Raw genomic sequence first — 22,044 nt, forward strand, 5'->3', positions numbered from 1 at the left:
TGACTATCAAAGCATATCCTCCTGGCCCCATTTGTCCAGGAGGTTTGCCACAGCCAGCTAGGTCCAAGGTGCCAGCTTTGAGCAGGCAGGGTTCTGCCAGTGGCCTCCTTAGCAGGAATTTTGGTGTTCCATATTGGAAAACTAAAAAATCCCTGATAAAAAAATCCCAAAGTCACTCTGTAGAATACCCCAAAATCCATGTTCCTCCACAATTAAAACAAAAGACCACTATAAAGAGAGAGAGAGAGCAATCAGTTGAGCAATGTTTTATTGATATATCTACAGTGTTAAAGTAATGTGGAAGCCTACCAGTGTCTCTATCATAATAATAAAATGAACTCTAAATACACGTTTCGTGAATACATGAACATATATTTTGCTGCCCCACAGGGGCTACAGTCCCCCAACAGGGGCCAACTGGCCCCCACAGAGGCTACCACCCCCCCTTCAAGACCCACATGCCCCACCTAAGGAAGGGATCAGGGGCCTCCGAGGGGGAGGTAGGGGTGGGGGACCAGGCTCCAAGCAGCAGGATCACCACTGCTGCAGCTCCAGTAGGGCCCAGGACCCCAGGTAAGGCTGCTGGGTCCAGCCTCTCCTACCCCACCCAGAGTAACCTGCCATATGCCAGAGGGCACGTGGCACAGACATTCCCTGGGGACAGTTAAGAGCAGTACAAAGTATGCCACTGCTTCTTGTCCCCAGAAAAACAAATATCCACACCTGTGTGGACAAGGCCTTAATGTTTTAATTTCTGTCTCTAAATAGTTTAAGCATTCTTTACCAAATCACTATTGGTCCCCAGTTCTGTGGTGCAGCTGAGGTGAACTTAGCAGAGAACACAAGGCAGGAACAGGAGGCATAGATATTATTTTATTTTATTTGCATCTTTGCTTTCTTTGAATCCCTGACACCCCTGGAGCTGTATGGGACTACTCTAATTTAAGCCAACTGCAACAGCCCCAAGGGGCCACTATAGTGCCCATATTAGTGGAGTGCAAGTCTCTCTCTCCATGCCTCTTTTCTCCTATACATCCACAGCATTTCCCTAGGCTAGAGAGAAGTGGAAAAGGGCCAGCTATGCTGTCCAGGGATTTCTGTATGTCAGAACCCATAGCTGACAGCTAACCTGCTTTTGTAATGGCACAAAGCATCTTTATCTAGCTTGCTCATCAAGTGGATCCTGTTCTTGTTGAAGCCAGTGGCAAAGTTTACACTATCATCAACTGTAGCAAGGGCAGGCCTTTCCCGGGCAACTCAGATGGTGAACTCATTCATGCTCACGTGGGGAGACTAAAGTGATCAAGTCTGACTTGTGACTGCAGTACCATTGGTTTAGTAGTGATAACAGACAGCAATGGTCATAAACAAGGTGATATAAGAATCTGAATAGTATTGATTAAGGGATAAACTGTGTCCTGAGATGAATGTATGTCTTCTGTTTAAATTATCCGGGCATCCAGAATATGTCACTTAATTGAAGAATATATATATATATACATATATATATGTGTGTGTGTGTGTGTATTTGCTCCCTTGCCTGTTAGCTTTGGATAAGGAAGAAAATAAAATATTAAATTAATAAATGCAGTCAGTTTCTTGGGCAAAATGGTCCCCTGTGTTTAAAAACAAAATGGATGATTTTGAAGATGTCAGTTAAATATACAGTTTTTCCAAGTATATGGTTTAAATACCTTTACAAAAGATATTGTTACAAGTTCAAATTACTGATAGGTAAAATGCTATTTTAAATTTACCTGCAGCAAAAAGTAGATAATGGTTATTTCTAAGGGGAACTAGACTAATGATAAACTTCAGAAATCCCTCATAGAAATTATAACATTACCAAATAGCATATCTCCAACTATGCTTTTGCTTTAGGAGCATGTTTTCTGCAAAAAAAGGGTTTTCCTTTTATGTAAAGAAAAAGGCACCCTTTGACCAGCAATATTTAACTACTCTACCCATCTCTTCTTCTTTAGATTAAAATTACAAATCCTAGATTGCAAGTTGTGATATTTGTTTTCTTCTGATTGCTGCCTTTAGCTGCTTAGTGAACTCCATTGACAGCTCTGTGGGTAACTTTGAAGAAGCCTCTGGGTTTGAATATATTAAGATCCACAGCATTTCACAGAAAAAGGACAAAATTCTCCCATAATTGTCCCAGTCTTTTCCCCATAGTTTTCTACTGGCTCTTGTTATGAGCTGCATGCAAAAGAGGGTGATCAATTATGTTCATCTTCTTCCCGTTTTTCTTCCTGTTTTAAATATAGCAGAATATAGAAAATAATGAACTGGTATTCAGAAACAGTTCTTTTGCCAGGTCTTCCATCTGTTATTCTGTATAATCCTAATTTCTGTATAAAAAAACAAAACCATGGCATGCAACTCAATACGTTACAAGATGTTTATTTTCATCGACTTGGTCCAATAAAGTACATAGCTCAAATATTAACACTGGAACATGTTAAGATTTCATTACCGTTTGATCTATATATTTTACTGACATAAATGGATAAAAATAAACAGCTTGTAACATATAGAGTTACAAACTCTGCTTTTGTGGATTTAGAGTCTGTGGTGGATTTGGATTTTGCAGCAGATTTATTTTCTCTGATTCAGTTAAAATAACTACGTAATCATTATTTGTGCTTAGTTCTAGCTTCATTTTCATAATTTACCTTGGGATTTGTCTGCATAACTTCTGATGGTTAATGACCCTATATTGATTGAGATTCTCTTTTTTGCAAGACTGAATTGCTAGCGATTTGATAATGAACTTGTGGTAAGACTCCATTTTAGAATAAAGGAAACAGATGAATATAATATAATTTTCTAAAAACATAGGCACACTATACGTTCTGTAGGGGCTTTTATACTGTTTGTAGAACATGCCGTTCTGAAAGTGTCACACATGTATTTGTTGCTGTGAACTCAAATACTGTAGAATCTGTAAAGATGCAAGATTAAATTTTCCATTGCCATTTTTACAGATAACAGCCCGTCGACAATGGAAACATATTTATGATGAATTAGGTGGTAACCCTGGAAGCACAAGTGCTGCTACATGTACTCGCAGACATTATGAAAGGTAAGATAACAAATCTGAAATGCTTGTTTAATAAAGAAAAAATTAATTTGGAGAGACTTCAAAGCTATTTTGTAAAGAATTAGGAAAAGTGAGAAGGAGAAAGGGTGGGGGAGAAGAGAGAGAGAGAAGGCACAAGTGCAAGCTCTTAAAGGCATATTTCTCCAACTATTTAGTCCTATAATCCACTGTAATTTAAACCAGAGAGTGTCTCTCCAAAGGCAAAACAAATAAAACAAACATCTGATTTCTTTTTTGGTTTTTACTTTAATTTTACCATACCATTTTTCTAGCAAGGAAACTCCAAAACTGAACAAAATGTAGCAAATGAAAAATAATAATAGACCACTAATTGAGACAAATATTTGTACACCATGATTATCCAGAATACAAATTAAACAAGTTGTGATCAAAATAATAGGGTGATCCACATTGTAGAATGTCATTAAGATTAGGTGCATTCCTATTCCTTAATTGTCTCTTCTTTCCTTCCTGCCCAAAAGCTGCTGTCAAACAATTCTCTTTCTCAGCAGCCATTACTGCTGGTTAGAACTTTTGATTGCTTATTCTTCCCACGTAGACCACAGGGCTGTGTGAAGCTTCGGTCCCTGATTTGATTTGGTGGAGATTCAGCCTGATTCAGTGGCTGCATCTCCAAATCTAAATCGAACCAGAGGACCCTTTAATCTCTCCAAATCAAATTGGAACCCTCTGAATTGATTCAGAGAGATTTGGAAAGATTCACCGATCCAGACATAGAGACAGCTTAAAATGTTTTTTCTACCTACCTTTATGTGCTCGGCAGCAAACCTGGTCTGGAAGTACTTCCAGTCCACTTCCAGGTCTGCCATGAAGCGTGCTGGGCTCCCTTCCCCCTGCGCCCTCCTGGATCAGTGACTGGTGCTCCCTGGGTCTGGGGGTGCACCCAGGGTCCCTCTGTAGCTGATCACTGAGCCAGGGGGGCATGGGGGGATCCCTTGCGTGCTTCCCAGTAGACCCAGGACTGGACAGGAAGTCCTTCCAGTCCGGGTTCTCTGCTGAGCACATGGAGGTCCCCCCACACACTCCTGTGGGATGCTTCATCTGCCCCCACATCACAGGGATCATGAGCCGCACCTGCTACCGCAAGGTATGTAGAAAAAACTTTTAAAGCTGTGTCTATGTCTGAATCTCTGATTCTCTGAATCAGCATCGAATCTTCAGGTTCAGATTTGGCCGAATCAAATCAGTGACAGAGATCTGAATCAGCTAATTGAATCACTGTCCCTGATTCAGGTCAAATCCAAATCAAATGTGGCCTGCTTCGCACACTCCTATTACATAATGGCTTCCTGGGCTTGTGATGCTAATGTACAGTAAATAAAACACTGTAGCAGGAATCTTTTAAAATGAAATTTAACAAAGTATTGTTAAGAAAATCCTTTGAATTTCTGTGTATGCCTACATTCATGCTCATACAAAAATCTAATCTAATTTTCCAGAGCATAAACTGGTTACCAGTTGGGGTCAGGAAGGCATTTGGTTTTACGTAAACACAGCATTGTCCAAAGCTAAATGAGTATGAGTTTCTCAAAGTCTTCTAATGTCACAGCCCAACTTACAGAAATTGCATCATTTGATAGGGGGAAATTTCTAACCTTAAATTCTAGCAGTAGTAGCTAGCATAAGACCCATGATTCACAGTGAAGAATCTGCTTCACTGCCGCCATAGAAGTCAAGGAATTCCAGAGTCTAGTCCAAATAAGTGATGAGATGCTGTCTGCATCAGGCTGTTTTTTATTTTCAGATGTTCCTAATAAATGTTATAGACATGTAACTGACTTATCAGGCTGTGTGCTGACAATAGGGTCCATAACTATAAACTCAACAGCTTCAATGCCTGGGCCAGCTGATCTGGTTGAATTTGGCAGTCTAGGATTTCCCATACTCAATGAAGTCTTGTTTCTTTTTCAAGGAAGTCCCAGAAGCATGAGCACTGAAATGTCAGTTGGCATTGGTTTAGCAGAGATAGAGACCCATTGGGCTTTATGAGAATCTGTTGTTATCATGGAAAAGATGAACGAGCAAAATGCAAACACCCCTTTCTTTCCTTGTACTTCCCTGTTAGTTGTTTATTATGTTACATTTGAAGCCATATAAATGTTCTTATTTTGAGGCATAGATATTTACTTTAATGCCTTTTCTGAGCACTTATGTGAGGCTATATTATAAGTTGCATGCAATTCTGTCCTTGTGTCCCTCTGCTATAAATTATAAAAAGGTGTTTTTACTCTAAAAATACCCCATTGAAGTGTCTGTAGTATGTTTCTGCAACCCAGAAAGTCTTTTAAACCCAAGGAGTATCAGGGAACTGTGTAGCTTTGCTACCAATCCAGTAGCAAAGTGGGCTTGGAGAATTGGCCTTAAATGTAACCTTGACTCCCAACTCCTTCATTTTTTAAATCATTTGGATTTGAATTTCTGGAGTCAGAATTCTTTCCTATAATTTCAGTCTTCAGTTAGATCCAAAACGAGAAAAGCCGTATTTTCCAATTGCATTCTAAATTCTGCAGAAAGATGGCATTTGCAACAGAAAACTTGTCACATTTTTTCACCAGTAAATCTGAATCTTAACCCTGAATTGACCTTAGGCATAAACTTCAATCTCTTCCTTTAACAAAACTCAGTTGACAGACAATTCCTGGTACATTCAAGAATTTAGAATATTGGCTGCCTTTTTTCCATGACAGGAAGAATATATTAAGTTTTAAGCATGAAAAAGATAAAATTGTGTTTTGTTTCCATTGGTAATTATGAGTACAGCACCAGTAAATGTAATGCTCATTTATAGCCAAAGCACTTGAATGACATTTAATCTAAAACTAATGCTGTGCTACAAAAATAGATCAGAATACATGTATGTTTTTAGCTTGAAGGTAAACTGTGAAGCTTAAACTGGAAATTGACTTAAGAAGTAAGTGCTGAATGACCACTCAATATTTTTCCATATTTGAAGTCGACTGGCTTTTTCCTATTTACTAGGAACAAAGGCCACAATTCCCTGATGTGTCTCATTATACTGACAATCAATTTGACCTAGAAGTACTAAACCCATAAATCACGGGGAATTGTGTTACATTTGACTAGTTTCCCTTAAATAACGTGGGGATGGGGGCATAGCATATATGCATGTATACCTGAGCTACCTCTAAACAAGATAACTTGGAAACTATAAATAGTTTAGTTACATTAACACAATGCTCTTCACCCCATCAAATTAGCTCAGGTGATGTGCTGCATTAATGCAAATCAGTGCTGTAGCAAGGGGGGCTGGTGACTGGGGTGACTGCCCCAGGCACTGAAATGAAGGGGCGCCAACAGGTGCTGCCCAGCCGGGGTGGGGCATGGGATAGAGCCATGAACAGCTTGTTTGGGGGGGGAGGGGGCACAGGGATGTGAGAAGGGAAGCTCCCACCACTATGTGCAGTCTTGAGCAAGCATGGAGGTGGGGTGTGTGCTCCCCCAGACCTGTGTGCAGGGCAGGGGTGGGCTGTTGCTGTAGGCTTTGCCCCAGGCACCAAACTTCATTGCTATGGCATTGATTCAAATATACTGTTTCTGGTACCCAAACTAGCTCATTTAGGCTAGGACAGACCTTCAAAAACCCTGAACATTAATTGATTAAATCTTTGCATGTTAGTCTAACCTGGCTAGGCTGAACTGGTTTGTAACTGTAAAGACATTCTCTCTGGATCAGTGATCACCAACCAGAGGATATTGATTCACTGGTAGATCTTGGAGCCTCTTGCAGTAGATTTTGAAGACTCTTGGAGTCTATGCGAGGCTGAGATGGGGGACCAAGTGCCCATGTGCATGCACCCAGCTCAACAGGTCAGTCCATGGGGGAGAGAGGGGGTGAGGGCTAGATTGAGGCCCCTGTGGTAAGGGACAGTGTCACAGAGGCAGGAAAAGGGGTAAGTTGAGTAGGGCCCCACCTGGGTGGGACTTACCTGCTGGGGAGATCCACCCCCAAATAATTTTTTCTCCCTCTGCCTCAATCTGCCCCCCCTCTGCTGGGTGTGGGGAGAAGGTGGGGTGGCGGTTCAGGGTAGATCTTGGGTTACTTTTAAATGCCAAAGGTGATCTCCTACTTAAACAGGTTGGAGACTACTGCTCTGGACTGAGGAAATTCAGGCACATGCCTGCAGTGGTTCAGGCTAGAAGTTGTGGGGTGCTAGAGCAGCACAGCAATGAGCTAAGCGGGGGGCATGGCCAGGCCCTGGCAGGACCTCTGATTAGGGAAGTCTACCTGTACCATCCCAAGTTTTTCCCTACTCGCTGCTCAAGGAGCGGGAGTGTTGCCAGCCCCCAGCCCAAGGTTAGCACACTGAGGCAAGGGAGGGTGTGCAATGTATGCATCTGTTGATGATACAGAGCCTTTCAATGTTCATCCCTGCTTCTTTATATTGTCTGCAGCAAACTGACAGTTAAACAAGCCAGCATGGAGCTGATACCATTGTTTATCACCTCATCAGCAAAACAATACCCTTTCTCAATTAGTTCAAACTCTTCTTAAACAGCTTACCAGCTGTCCTGTTGATTAGTTCCAAAATGCCATAAGCAGTCACTGTTCTGTCTGCCTGTCCAAGTGAAATTGGAAACACACACAGAACCCCTCTCGGCATTAGCTAGCATATCCCATGCCTAGGGTCTGTGGGTCTGGGGTCTGTGCTGTGGGAGTTGGGAGGGAGGGAGAAAGGGAGGGAAGGAGGGGGATATTCCAGCTTGAGCAGTGTGGGGGAGAGTGGGGGAGGGCAGGAGAAGACAGGCAAACTCTGCTCTGTCTGCAGTCTCTGCCAGAGCTCTAGCCATGGAGCAGAGGGGATGGGCCATTCCTGCTGTGGAACAGAAAGCCCCATCCAGCCCAGAGAGCATGCCAGGATGCTGGGGGAGTTCGGTTTATCTTAAACTAGCAAGGGGTTGGGGACAGACATTACATAAACCAGTTTGAGCCAAACCAGTTAAGTCTGATACTGCATTCAACCAGGTTCATCTCAAACCAGTTCAGCCATTTTCAAACTGGTTTATGTGCACTAAACATCTGTTCTGTTACAGGTTTCTGATCACTTAAACCAGTTTATGTGTAATGTCTGTCCCTAGCCTTAGAGTTACCTTAATTACCTCTTCAAGGTATTGAATTGTGCCATGCAGACATACACAAAGAAACTTGTAGCTATTTACGCTGACTTTGAACATCGATAAAATTGTATTGAATGACCTTTGGATGGCATCATTTGTAAACTGTGAAATAAAATAGCATTGACCTGGTATTGCCTCACCTTCTTGAAGCTAACTCATTGGCTCAGGCCACCTGCTAGGTGGAGTTTCAGAAAATTTTGAATTGATTCTAGGGGAAAGAGCAATATTTTCTGATCATCGAGGAGAGCTGTCTTTCAGAGTAGGTGCTAAAAGTCTGAGTAGGCAGGCAATGGAGTCCAAGGCCTCACCTGAAACCCACAGGCATTCAGAATAACCTGATTTTTCGTAACCTACAGCAAATTATGAGGGCTTGTAACTGTAGAATTTTGTGGACATGCTTCTGAATTAAATTGTATGGCTGCCAATTTAAGGATTCAGTAGCCCACAGCTTGGAATGAAGACTCCTAAAGCTGTCACCTGAATATTACACAGTTTGCTGTGACTGAGACAGCTTGCTTTTATCACTGAGATGTCTGCTTTGTTTTTGTAGAAGAGGAAAAAAGATTTAGTATGCATTATCATCTGATTTATTTTTCATGTAATATGGTTCATGTTTCTAGTAAATGTTTTCATTTTAAATCAAGGCGAGGTTGCCAATGTTTCAGTAAGTGTTATTTGTATATTAGTTAGACTACTTTTGTTTTATTAATGAGCGTAGTAATGAAAGTGCAGGTTGCTGAATAGAATCAATGGATGTTTTTATTTAAAGCATAGCAGGAATCATATAATGCTAATGAATGCATTATTGTTGCATGTTACTGTAGGTCTGACTGGTCTGAACCTGCCTCTGATTGGTTTAAATCAAATAGGCTGAAGCACTTCATAAAAATGTCTTTGTCAGCCTAGTTTTGCTTCAAAACCTATTCATCTCTGTCAGGTTTTAATATTAGTACCAGGCTCTTGGCCATAGTCCATTAGTACAGTACTTAATTGCTCATGTTACAGATGATTACCAATATAAAAAGCATTAATGTTTTCCCATCGTGGTGCTGTTGCTATGTAGATGATTCAAACCCATACAAAGCTTATGAGTTGTTGTTATTTTGGTCATACTCTTTTTTTTTTTTTTCCAAATTATTTAATGCTTTTGCCTTGGGTGATCATAGAAAGTAAGTATGTATGTGTTATTGACATTAACTGGTTCAAGCTGAACCTTTCCTCCCCAAGCTGTCAGAAATTCTTACAGCTCATTGTCAGGATCTTTCATCTCTATCTTTTATCATCAGCACAAGAAACAATCGGAAATGGCTACTTTTCTGCGAAGCACTGTTCTTCACAGTGTGTTCTACTAATAGTGCAGATGTGGTTTTTATACAGGGTTTGAGGTTTCTTTTGCTTTTAAACAAACTGCAGATCTGACAGCTTTAATTTGGCCTTATAAACAATGGGCCCCTTTTCCAAAATGCTCATATAAATTGAATGAGTACATACTTACTATGGATTTATCATCAGCATTACAAAAAAAACACCGTGTGACATTCAGAAGCTCAAAATGCAATGAAAAAATAAAATATGAAGGAATAAAAAGCTTATGGGACCATATATGTGTGTATACACAACTTGGTTTTCCCTATAGTAACAGAAATTACACGCACATGCAATTTGAGAAATTCTGGAATAGATAATCATATGATACTCTGACTTTCTCACATGCTTTTATGAGCAGTGAAATAGTTAACAAGGGTGACACCTGAAGTATCATCACTAACAGCTGAATTAGCATCAGTTATGCTTACTTCACATTTGGAAAGTGTTCTCCAGAACCATAACAGCTAGAGATTTATTGTTTTTTTAATGGAAGTTGAGACTCTGGAGAAGAATTGAGAGGTCAGTTCACATACCCCTAATTGGTTCTTCTTGCTCCAAAAGAAAAGGTGTACTCAATATTTTGAGAAACAGGGCATTAACTTTGCAGTCTAGGTTTTTATGCTGTGTTTGTACTCTAGTATCTGACCACCTGTAACACGTGCTAGATTAACATCCTTATGCAAAAAAAGAGGTGTGAGAGATTAAAATTTAGCATGGAATAGGGAGGATGGCCTAAACTAGGGATAGCATGAGATAGGGAGGAGGACCCAGAGGGTTTTTCCTTCCAAATTTAATTCACAAAAACTAAATAAAAAACCCCATCTTATTCTACCAGAAACATATCAGGTTAAACTAAAGCCTTTAAATGCTTTCTTTTTAACTGCTGTAATGCTTTCATGACCTAAGGATATTGTGAAGTAATTCAATATGTAAGAGCATTTAGCATTCCATGCAAATACTGTGTGGCTTTCCTGAAGTACAGTATTTAGATAACTTCGTAAAGTGTGGACTTTTCAACAGAATTCTGTCAGAAAGAGCAGCTAGTCCTGTACCTTGAAAAATCTAGCATCTATATAGAAATGTTTATAGATGTATTTAATACAAGTAATTAATAGAAGGTTTGGATTTACATTGTTAAGTGTGAAAATACCCTGAGGCAAAAATTAATAAAGTGTTATGTCATGCTGTAAACTACAGCTCTTTGTTTAAACCCCCCCCAAAAAATTTCCAAACAGCCATTTTTCTTGTCATATGAATTTTGTTGTTTTAGTTTTGTTTTCATCCTGCTATTTTCCTCTAAGTAACAGCCTCTGAGAAAGTTTGCAAATTGCAGATTGTATCCATAGATTTCCATCAGGCATAAACTTAAAGGATGGATTAGGTGTTTTAGCCCCTTTTCTTTTTGATAAATAACAAGAGGTTTCTACTTATGATTTTCTGTCCTCTGGGCTTTATCATTTAGATTAAATAACTGTACTCTCAAGCATGCCACTGAACAAACATCTTTTCAATTATGTGAGTAACAGATGCTTTAACAAAGGAACTATTGAAAATTCAAAAAGCACGTCCCCTAACCAAAAAAATAAAAAATAAAGTATCAGATGACAAAAGAATGCAATTGTTTACCATTAAAGCAGCTTCTTAGCCATCTATTCAAAACATCTGAGAACACTGTGTTTTTGCAAAACTTATTTGAGACTTGTTTTGCAGCTTTGGAGACTTACTGCCCAGCATTAAAGTCAATAAGAACAGTTTACATGTTAGTGTATCTGATAGGAGGACCGTCTTTCCTAGTGTTGAAGGACAGATTGCTTAATGTGTGAAGAGGGAAGATGTTCATCTTATCTGTTATGCCTCTGGCCCCTACCCAAAAGGGTACTTTTTGTACCTCCCTAAGTAAGTGTATTGCCCCAAATGGGGGTGTGCAGAGCAGAGGCCTAGCCAATAGGGCTGTGCAAAGCTTCAATCCCTGATTCAATTTGGCAAAGATTTGGCCTGATTCAGTGGCTGAATCTCCAAATCAGAATCAAATCAGAGGACCCTTTAATCTCTCCAAAACTAATCGGAAGCATCCAAATCATTTTGGAGAGATTCTGAAAGATTCAGTGATTCTGACACAGAGACAGCTTTAAGTGTTTTTTCTACATACCTCTAGGTAGCAGGGGTTCATGAATTCTGTGATGCTGGGGTGCATAGAACATCCCACAGCAGTGTGGGGGGGCTTCCCAGTGTACTTGGCAGCAGACCCAGAAGTGGGCCAGAAACACTTCCAGTCCACTTCCGGGTCTGCTGGGGAGTACTCTGGGCCCCCCCATGCCTCCCTGGCTCAGTGACCGGTGCCTCCTGCATCTGGGGGGGCACCTGGCGTCCTCCTGTAGCCAATCATTAAGCCAAGGGGCCATTGGGGGGAGGCCCAGCACACTCCCAACCAGACCTGGAAGTGGACTGGAAGTACTTCTGGTCCACTTCCAGGTTCGCCACTGAGCACATGGGGGGGCTCCCCCTGCACTCCTGTGGGATGCTCCATCTCCCCAGCATCACGACATTCATGAGCCACACTGGTACCTCCAGGTTGTCTGGAAAAAACATTTAAAGCTGTGTCGATGTCCAAATCGTTGATTCTCCAAATCAGAATCAAATCTTCAGATATGGATTCAGCTGAATCGAATCGGGGACAGTGATCTGAATCAATGAATTGAATCACTGTCCCCAATTCAGGCCGACTCCTAATCGAATAGGGCCTGCTTTTCACACCCCTAATAGCCCAGCAGGTCCATGCCTTGGGCAACACCAGCTACTGCGGTGTCAATCAGCCACCCCTGCAGTCTCAACTATTTTTATAACTTTCAACAAAGGCGGCACCTGAAACTGCCGCCCCAGTTGCCCTCCTTTAATTACACTTCTGAAGCAGAAATTGACCCAAGGTGTCCTCTACCTTTTCCACCCTTTTTAGTGTGGGGTGGACACAGTAGAGGGAGGAACCTCTACCATTCTAAAGGGAGTTCATTCCCTGCCTTCCAGGAGCTAGGAAATGAGCTCCTTTCTGACTCATTCCTTTCTTGAGCTCTTCTATCAGGAAGTGGCTCAGGTCCCTTCTTTCCTAATGCAGAAGTATTCCTAAATGGCTGCATTTACCCTTCATCTCTCCAGCTGCATGCAGTGGAGGAGGGTACATCTTCCAAAGCAGAAGGGGCAGGGTTAGAGGGACCACCTATTGCAAAACTGTTCCACAACATGTCCTGAGTCTCACAGGCAGGCAACCATTAAGGAAGGCTGCTAGATCAACAATTGTGTGGTTCCATTAGCTAAACACATTTCTGTTTATTGGGGAAACACGTTCATAGCAAAAGCAAAGTTGATTTCTTGCAAGTAGCCTGGGGAAGGACCCTCTCCCATAATCGCTGTGATTCCATCGGCCATACCCTGTCCCCCTCCATTGAGTGGCGTCTACAAAGAGGATTTGGCTTTCCACAGACATGTGGGTCTACTGGATTAAGCTCCTAAACTTCTATCTCCAGTCCATTCAGTTCAATCAGAACCTGTGTTTGTACTATCACTATTTTCCAGTTTATTTAAAACTAAACATATTTAAATTCTATACTTGTACAGTTCCCATCTTTCAACAGTGTGAGTATTCTCATTACTCAGTTGCATGTCCAGCAGGCTGTAAGGCATGTTGTTGATGAAAAGATGAAAGAGCCATTTTGATAAAATTGTTGGTTGTAGCTGTGTTGGTCTAAGGACATAGGCAGACAGGGTTCTTTGGGTAAATGTGACATCTTTTATTAGACCAACTGAATAGTTGGAAAATGGTTCTTTGAAAGTTTTGGGGTACAAACACCCTTCTTCAGGCACAGGGAGAGTTTGCTGTTGCTTTGTGTGCTCTCCCATTTCATTAAGAGAAGACGGTTCTTTGGGAACAAAATTGAACACAAACATATTTTGTCTTTGCTGTTAAAATACATGCCAGTTTTGTGCTTCAGACAAATGACCCTATTGCTATAGTACACTATACAAAGAAGTGCATGCTTGCTTTAGTAACCCCTGGATTGTACAACACACTACAAATGAAATCAGGCTTTTTTGGAATATGTTACTGATTTCCCAAATATATTTTATTTCCCTACTCTAGAAACAGAGAATGGTCCTCAGGTTTTGGCCATTCTCCTACCCCTGCCTCTTCTGAGTATTTGTCCTCAGTCATTGGATACTTGGGCCGGAATTCCTCTTTGTTCCTAGAAAGCTAGTAACTATCCTGTGACAAAACCTCCAGCTGAAGTGGTGGCTTGCTCCTCTGCCTTTGGTGATAGCACGACTTGACAATATGTTTCTCTTTATAAGGGTATACGTTTTTTTTTTAAAGCATCGAACACCTTTCAATGAGACCACAGAGAGTCCACTCCAAAAAATGCATATTTTGTCAATGACTTCCAAAGGGAGTGCTTCTTAACATTTTTAGACTCAAGACACCTCTTGTTAGACTCAAGGCACTCCTTGGAAAATACCAGCTCTTTGTTTTCACTTTTTTTTTTCACTATATAAATATAGTAGAGCAATTCTATTGCAAAAGACTCCAATACCACAATGGGTCAGAATGTTTTTAATACTGTGGATTCCCATTAAAAATCACTAGGTTTATCTTGTAAATTATGTTTGCACGCTTGGGTTTGTCTTGTGAACCATGTTTGTTAACACCTTATGGCATCTCACAGCACCATTGAAAAAATCTCAAGACATCCCAGGGTGTTGTGGCACCTTGGTTGGGAATCACTGTCCTAAGGGATAGAATCAGTTCAGAGGGATTCAGAGCTGGCAGTGTTAAGTATTATTGTGTTTTTAGTTCTTTCTCTATAGTATAAGCTTAATGAATGTATTGTGTAGAATGACAAATAGGTAGTATTACATTTTTAAAAATCTAATATCTGAACTCAGTTCCATGTTCTGTGCCCTGTTGGTATTGTTAATGATGGGATGGGAGTTTTATTTTAGGAAGAGAGCAGTTGCTGTAATAAATCAGACAGATGGTCCCTGGTGTCCAGTATGTCTTGCCTCTGTGAGCAGCTCTTAGCAGGTCCTTCAGTAGAAGGTGCAACAATCTCTTTACTGGACTTCTCTTGAATAACCTGTCCAAAAGGGGAGCTTCTTTGATTGTTTTATTCTCTGAATGAAACATGAGGTTTTATGTATCTACTCAGAATTTTTAAATTATCTCTAATGTAACCATGAATGCTCTTGTAATCTATATAAATGGCAAAGCCTTTTTTCCATCTTAGTAAGTCTTGGGTCTCAGTTACATCCAGTGGCAATGAGTTCCACAAGTACATAACATACTGTTCAAATGTCTTTCTTTTTCTGCCTTTCAATTTCCATCTTCAAATCTTTTAGCCAAGAATTAAACTACTGGCAGTATATAAATGATGCATTAAATCATTCCTGAGATATACAGAGTTTCTATTTTTTTACATTAGTATGTTGAGCCTGGAGCACTTGAAGAAACAATATGATGTTGAGTGGGAGACATTAGGAGACACATTTTGTGCTGCCAAAGAAAGAATGAAAAAAAATTAATACAGAAGTGAGCTGTGTAGAAACAGCGGCAGTTGTGAATTCATCACTCCAAACTGCCTTCCTGCCCTTAACTCACCTTACACAGCCTGTGGGTAGAGCATCATGCACTGTACATATGGTCGCTGCAATACCCATGCATGGTAGGGAGAATTAAAGAGGGAACTTGGCATGCTTAGCACTGAATTTCCTTTCTCTTTCTGGGTTTGTCAGACCTTTTACATTACTGTAAGAATTATTTTTAAGTCTATAAATAGAAATGCATTCATACATCCTGTGAAGCAGTTTGGCCAAAAAAGTCAGTCATTCTGCATAATCAGTATTTGAAAATGTAGTGGTTACTGGTTCATATTCAATTTTACCTTATTTTTTTTATGGTTGGGAAAAAACATCGACTAATCAAGATTAAGGTCTTTTTTGTCTTTTATGAAATGCTAACGATGCAGACATGTTTGATATACTGTGAAATACATTTCTCTAATGTGAAGTTTCTGCTTTTTGTCGGGAAAGAGATGCAGTCCCTGGAGGATTTTAGAATTTGTAAATATAAAATTATCTGCTTCAGTGTTTCTTAAAAAAAGGTTGGCAGAAAGCCAGATTACTTACATTACTGTAATAGATTTGCTGACCTCTGACATTTGCTGCAGAGAAGTACATTGAATTTTTCATAATATGAGATGATGCAGATCTAAAAACTCAGTACACTCTGCACCATTACTTAATTCAAGATTTAGAAAAGCAAAATCTTTTTAGAATAGCAATTTATACGTGATTAAACTTAATATCACCGATTGTAATAAATCAGGATTAGTATAGTCCTGATTTGTTAATCTAACTTGTATTGATTTTAAGTTGTCTTTATTTAAAAAAAAAAAAAGTCTTGCTTTTCACAGTGACTGAATTTAATAAGAAGCTCTGTGATAGCAGAGACGCAAAGACTCCCCTACTGTTTCTGCTCTTGGCTGGAAAATGTTATTCTTGTTTTATTCCAAGAAAAAAAACCTCATGCTGCTAAAAATCTGCTGCCTGTGGAAAGATTTTTTTAATACACTGCTGCTTAAATTTTCTATTTATGTTAATTGACTTATAAATAATACATTTTATTAATCTTAATATTGGAATCTTGATCATGATAAAGACCCTATTATTTGCTCTGCTTTAGAGGCATATATCCTTTAGAGCACAAAATATTCCTTTAATTCTTCTTATAAATAGTTGGTACTTCCCCCATAAAACACAGCTGTGCTTCAAAGCAACTGAAAATATGCCTGTTGTTCCCAAATTTTAATATATTCTAGGTATTCAGTTGTATTTTTGAACGTTGTCTTTACCCACAGTTGTATAAGGATTGATTAAATCTTAGCTGTGCTGCAAATATTTAACAAAAATCATGTGCTAGTTTCAAACATGTTACATTCTGCTAAACTATTTGTATAATAGAGAACCACATTCTTCCTGTGTTGGGCAATGATGACCTTAAATTGGCTAAGTACATTATGTTTTGATGGCATATTAGCTGCATGTTCAAAATGTTCTGAAAACTATATTAGCTTTATTACTCTTGTACTATAAAAACTTCTAATAATCAAATGATAAGATCATATCCTGTGGGTAATTGTGTTGTACCATGACAGAATAACTGAAAAAACATTCAGTGAAAATCGTAACAAACGGAAATATCTATATGAAGCAGCAATTGTTCATGGTGTTAGGCTTCATGTTAATCCCTAGAGCCTCACAGTGCATATTCATGTGTACTTCCTTTTTTCTCTCCCCCACAATCTGAAAATTATCTTTGTACTCTAGAGAAGCAGCCGAGCATTGGCCTTCATTTAAAAAGAAAAAAAAATTCCTAGAACAAGCCATCCTTGTGTTTTGATTCAGTTTTACCTTAGTCATGCCTCTTTCCAGATACAAGAAACATTTAATTCCAGATTTCCTGCTGTTGGCTCTAGGCCTTTGACCAGCTATGTGAAATATATTTTTACTGCGGTCTTATTGCCAACTGCTGAGCTCAGTGAAAAATAACTAAAATGAAAATGTTTTACTCCCACATGAACTCTAAAGATTGTAACAGGAAATTTAAGCCATGGTTACTAATTAGTACCAAACCTAATGAGTTCTGGTGTGGTGTATTGCAACAAAGAGGAGAAGCTTTTTGTCAGAAATTGCCATAGAAGGATCCATAGAAAGAATGCTAACAGTGATTAATCATGTCAGTCCCAGCCTTGTTCCCATTTCTGCTTTAACCAGAAGGTTAATCACACAGTATCTTTTATTAAAAGGACCACTAGTGGTACAGTATCATCTTTATCTCATTTAGAGCTAGAAGCAGCTATTGAAACATTTACTGATGGAATATGTAGATTTCAAAAGGATGGCATGTTCCCATGGAAACAAAACAAAGTCAAACAATCCAATTGCAGGGCTAGCAATTATTGCAATAAAATGTGTTTTTATTAAATGTGATTTTAAATATTTAACACATGGCAGAAAGATATAAATATTGCCCTGTATGAAACCAAAACTTACCTCTTTCGTATAAAGTCCCAAGCAGTGCACACAGCACAGAGAGATGTTAAGTGGTTCATGAATATTTGTGCTTGACAAATGAAATTTAGCCACCTCAAGTATGAACAAGATTATTTTTTTCTTATTCAGCTTAGTTATGTTTTTTATTATATAAACATTAACTGTAATATTACAGTGGGAAGCAGGTATTTGGCAACTATATATTATTTTGCTAAGTCTGCATAGAGGGAGCAGTTTCCAGTTTTAGCAGCTGTAACATGTTTAAACTCAGTTTGTAATGGGATCTGAAGATGAATATTCCCTGTGGGCTCTGCTTAGCTTCATTATTGGAGAGCTGCCAAATACAGGGCTAAAAAGTATTATTCACGCCTCTTTGCACATACCATGTCAGAGCATGCTCAGTTAATGAATTTTGTTTCTAATATGGCATAAATTAGCTTTATATTTTAACATAATTTATGTTGTATTTTATTAAAATGTGAAATATTATGATCACAAGCAATCTAATTTCTGCTCTCTGAAGTCCAAACTGTGTTTGAACATCTAAGTATTTAAATCAAAATTGCATGGTTAGAAACAGATTCTAGGATAACAAACGAATATCTGAACCAAAGTTTTTTGCCTTGGAGTCTTAGATTAAAGATAATGAAGGATTCCCGGTATTTGAACAGATTTATGTTGTTTATAAGCAAAGTACATTTTCTTCATAGAGTCAGCTTGTCTTTTTTTTATAGACAAATTGTGTTTGCTGCATTAAAGTTCATATTTTTAAAGTCAGAGTCTTGCATTAATCCCACAGTGAGTCATTAATCATACCAAATGCATTATAAAAACTTTAATCACTGAAGTTGAAACTGAGATTGTAATGCAATCCATCCCTTTTAATTACATCAGTTATTTTTCCTTTCAGATCAAGAGCTACATTGAGAAGAAAAAACAGATAGATTAAAACTCACACTGTTTGATGTGTGTGTGGGTTTTTTTTTTAAAAAGTGATTTTATACACTTTGTTCAAGAAAGTTCCACAATTAAAATTCTTTCATTTTTAAATCCCCTTCATTTTCTTTGCTGTCTTCCCTCCATTAGCAGCTCCCCCAAATCTCTTGTCCTTTTATAGGCAAAAAATATCCTAGTGCAGGGGTCAGCATAACTTTCACTTTACAGATCTATCAGGAAGAGCTAGTATAACTCTTCTGCATCAATCCTTAGAAGTTGGGGAAAATCATGTCTCCTCTCCTCTCTACCAAGTTTCCAGTCTTCAGACAAATTTATATACAACCCAAATGTGTCCTACCAGGCTACAAGTACCTATATGTGCTATCAAGGTTTTCTTCAGCTTTATCCTGTGTTACTGGCATTCACTCCATAAGACTGGGAGTAGGCAGAGAAAATTAAAAGAAAGGGTTGACTATTAAATCAACCTAAAACACTGTAGGGTAGCTCCTCAGATGGTGTATCGATGTAGCTTCATAAACCAACACAGCTCTATTGACATCAATGAAGCCACATCAATGTATACCAACTGTGGATCTTGCCAAGTAAGTTGATTTATCATACTTGAGCTTAAATATTTAGGGCAAGTTTACAAAATTGCTTTTATGTCATAGAAAAATGTGATTTATTAAATAAACTGTTCATAGCTGATACATTTTTCTTCTTTGCTAGAATTGCAAAAACTGATCAATTATTTGTTCCTTAATCCTTTAGATTAATCCTGCCATATGAAAGATTTATTAAAGGAGAAGAAGATAAGCCACTGCCTCCAGTGAAACCTCGGAAGCAGGATATCAGTTCCCAGGAGGGAGAAACTAAAACAAAAGGGGCTGGAACAAAACGCATCAAAAATGAAAGCCAAAAGAGTAAGAAAGAAAAAGATAATCCACAGAAACCCCAAGATGCATCTGAGGTTAGTTGCTTTCCCTCTTTGTAACTTTTCAATTAAAAATGTACTGTTTTAATTGCTTAAAATCCAGTGATAAAATATATCATTTAAACTTGAGAATTCCAAAAATAATTGGCTTTTCAGTTTGCTCAGCAGCTGAAATCCAATAGTAATGTCCTTGTGTGTTGTGATCATGCTGCACTATAAACAGGGACCAGTGAGTTCCATATTGTGTAGAAGTGGTAACAGGATACCAAGACTGGATGTAAGAGGTACAGTTTCTGTTCATTGTATTATAAAGCGGTCACCGTTAAAAAGTCAACAATTTCCAACAGGAGGCTACGCAGCTGCCACAATTATTTCCTAATTTAAGTATAGGGTTGGAGGAACTGTAATACCATTGATAATGCTGTGGTAAGTATTACCAAATTTTAATGGTAACTTCTGTAGCAGCACTATTACACAAATGGATGCATTCTCATTTCTATTTTTTTAAAAAAGTTTTTCCTGGATTTTAAATAGGTCTAAAAATCTGCTTTGGATTGAAACCGAAAAAAAAAGAGGCACAGCTCTTATAGTAACTATTCAGACAAATTACCCAATAAAGTTAATGGGAATCTTGCCATAGGCCTCTATTCTTCAAGCTGCTTCACATGACAGATTCACCTGCCTAGACTTGGTACCATAGGTAGGGCTCCATACAGAGCCCATCCCTTGTCGAGCTTCTTATTAGGGCTGTGCAAAGCTTCAGTCGCTGATTCAATTCAGAGTAGATTCGGCAACAGAATCTCCGAATCTGAATTGAATCAGGAGACCCATTAATCTCTCCGAATCAAATCAGAAGCCTCCGATTTGATTCAGAGAGATTTGACAATTTGGCCATAAACACAGCTTTATGTTTTTTCTACATACTTCAAGGTACCAGGTGCAGCTTGTGAACACAGAGATAGTGGGGCAGATGGAGAATTCCACAGGAGCGCAGGTGGGTGGGCGGGGGTGAGCTTGGCAGCAGACCTGGAAGTGGACCAGAAGTACTTCCAGTCCACTTCTGGGTTTCTTCATGGAGCATATGGGGGACCCCCACCCCCCCCACTCCTGTGAGATGCTCCATCCACCCTACCATCTCAGCATTCACAAGCCTTGCCTGGTACCTCAACGTAAGTCGCAAAACCTATAAAGCTGTGTCTGTAGCCAAATTGCTGATTCTCCAGATCAGAATCTGAATCTTCAGATTCAGTGTCAGCTGAATTGAATCAGGACAGTGATCCAAATCAGTGAATCGAATTATTGTCCCCCGAATCAGGCCGAATACAAATCCAAATCAAATACGGCCCACTTCACACACCCCTATTCCTTATATGATTAGACAGGCCTAAGGACTCAGTTGAACTCATATATCTGGAAATAAAGCTATCTACTAATGTGCACATTTCATTGAATTTTCAAAATCTGCAGAGTGACAAAAAAATTCAATGGGGCTTGTGCTCTTACATTACTTAAGAACTTTCTTTTGAAACACACGCCTATTCTTAAGCTGTTGAAATATACTACACATTACAAAATGTACTGCGACAGACAAGTATAGTGTGAAGATAAGCATCTAAAAAACATTTATACCATCCATTATGTAGTCAACAGACCACAGTAGTTCCTCTGATGCCATTACTGTCTGGTATATGTATATGAACTGTATTTAAGTGGTTTGAAAAATCTGTTTTGATACAGCTACCAAGAATTCTTCTTTCTATGACTTAAAAATAGTGAAGTTGATAAATCTGCATGTAGCTCAGACCTCAAATGCAAGGCTTCAAATAGAGTGAATTGTTATAATTATGTTAACTCCCTGTGCCAACCCCCCACACTTCCCCTCCAATTTCCCCTCTCCAAAACTCAGGTTTACAATGGGACCAGGAAGAAACTACCTGGTTTAGAATGCATATTTAAAATGACTTGATCCACAGAGCGTAAAAGTCTGAACATATCAACCCTTCACAGAGAGACCGTCCCTTTTATTTTAATGTTAAAGGAGGAAACTTTGTGGACAAACTTCACTACAGATTAAAAATACATAAAGGAGAGAGTGCACACAAACCTGCTTAAGCAACTGCAAAGTTGTGACACAAATTGCCTAAAGCAATGAAATTCAGAGTTAAGGCTTGCATTCCATTCCTCATTTATCCCTTTGTGCTTACTTAGTTATTTATTGCTGGGGTCTCGGATCAGTGAGTTATGTTACATACCATATGTACTGCAAAGCACAATGTAACAAGCCAGCAATAGTGTGTCAGTCTTAACTTTGAATTTCTTTACTTTTGTTCTTTTGTATCTCAATCTTCCTGCTACTTAAACGGCAGTTATTTTTGTGTGGAGAAAGCGTTCTTAGTACTATGTATCAAAAAGCTGCAGAAAAGAAGCAGAGTGTAGACATTAA

The 22,044-nt window shown here is 39.1% G+C and overlaps 1 protein-coding gene across 6 annotated transcripts in view; it reads left to right on the forward strand.

Moving 5' to 3' along the window:
• Window positions 1–22,044, forward strand: part of ARID5B (AT-rich interaction domain 5B) — a 172,184-nt gene that overhangs the window by 140,900 nt on the left and 9,240 nt on the right. For all 6 annotated transcript variants that reach the window (XM_090057477.1, XM_090057478.1, XM_090057479.1 and 3 more), the window contains 2 exons: window positions 2,994–3,091; window positions 19,439–19,637. In XM_090057477.1, coding sequence (XP_089913603.1) covers window positions 2,994–3,091; window positions 19,439–19,637 — 297 coding nt within the window. The remainder of the gene's footprint in view (window positions 1–2,993; window positions 3,092–19,438; window positions 19,638–22,044) is intronic.

This window comes from Crocodylus siamensis, chromosome 7, assembly GCF_052110815.1.
Source record: "Crocodylus siamensis isolate JL-2025a chromosome 7, ASM5211081v1, whole genome shotgun sequence".
NCBI lineage: Eukaryota > Metazoa > Chordata > Crocodylia > Crocodylidae > Crocodylus > Crocodylus siamensis.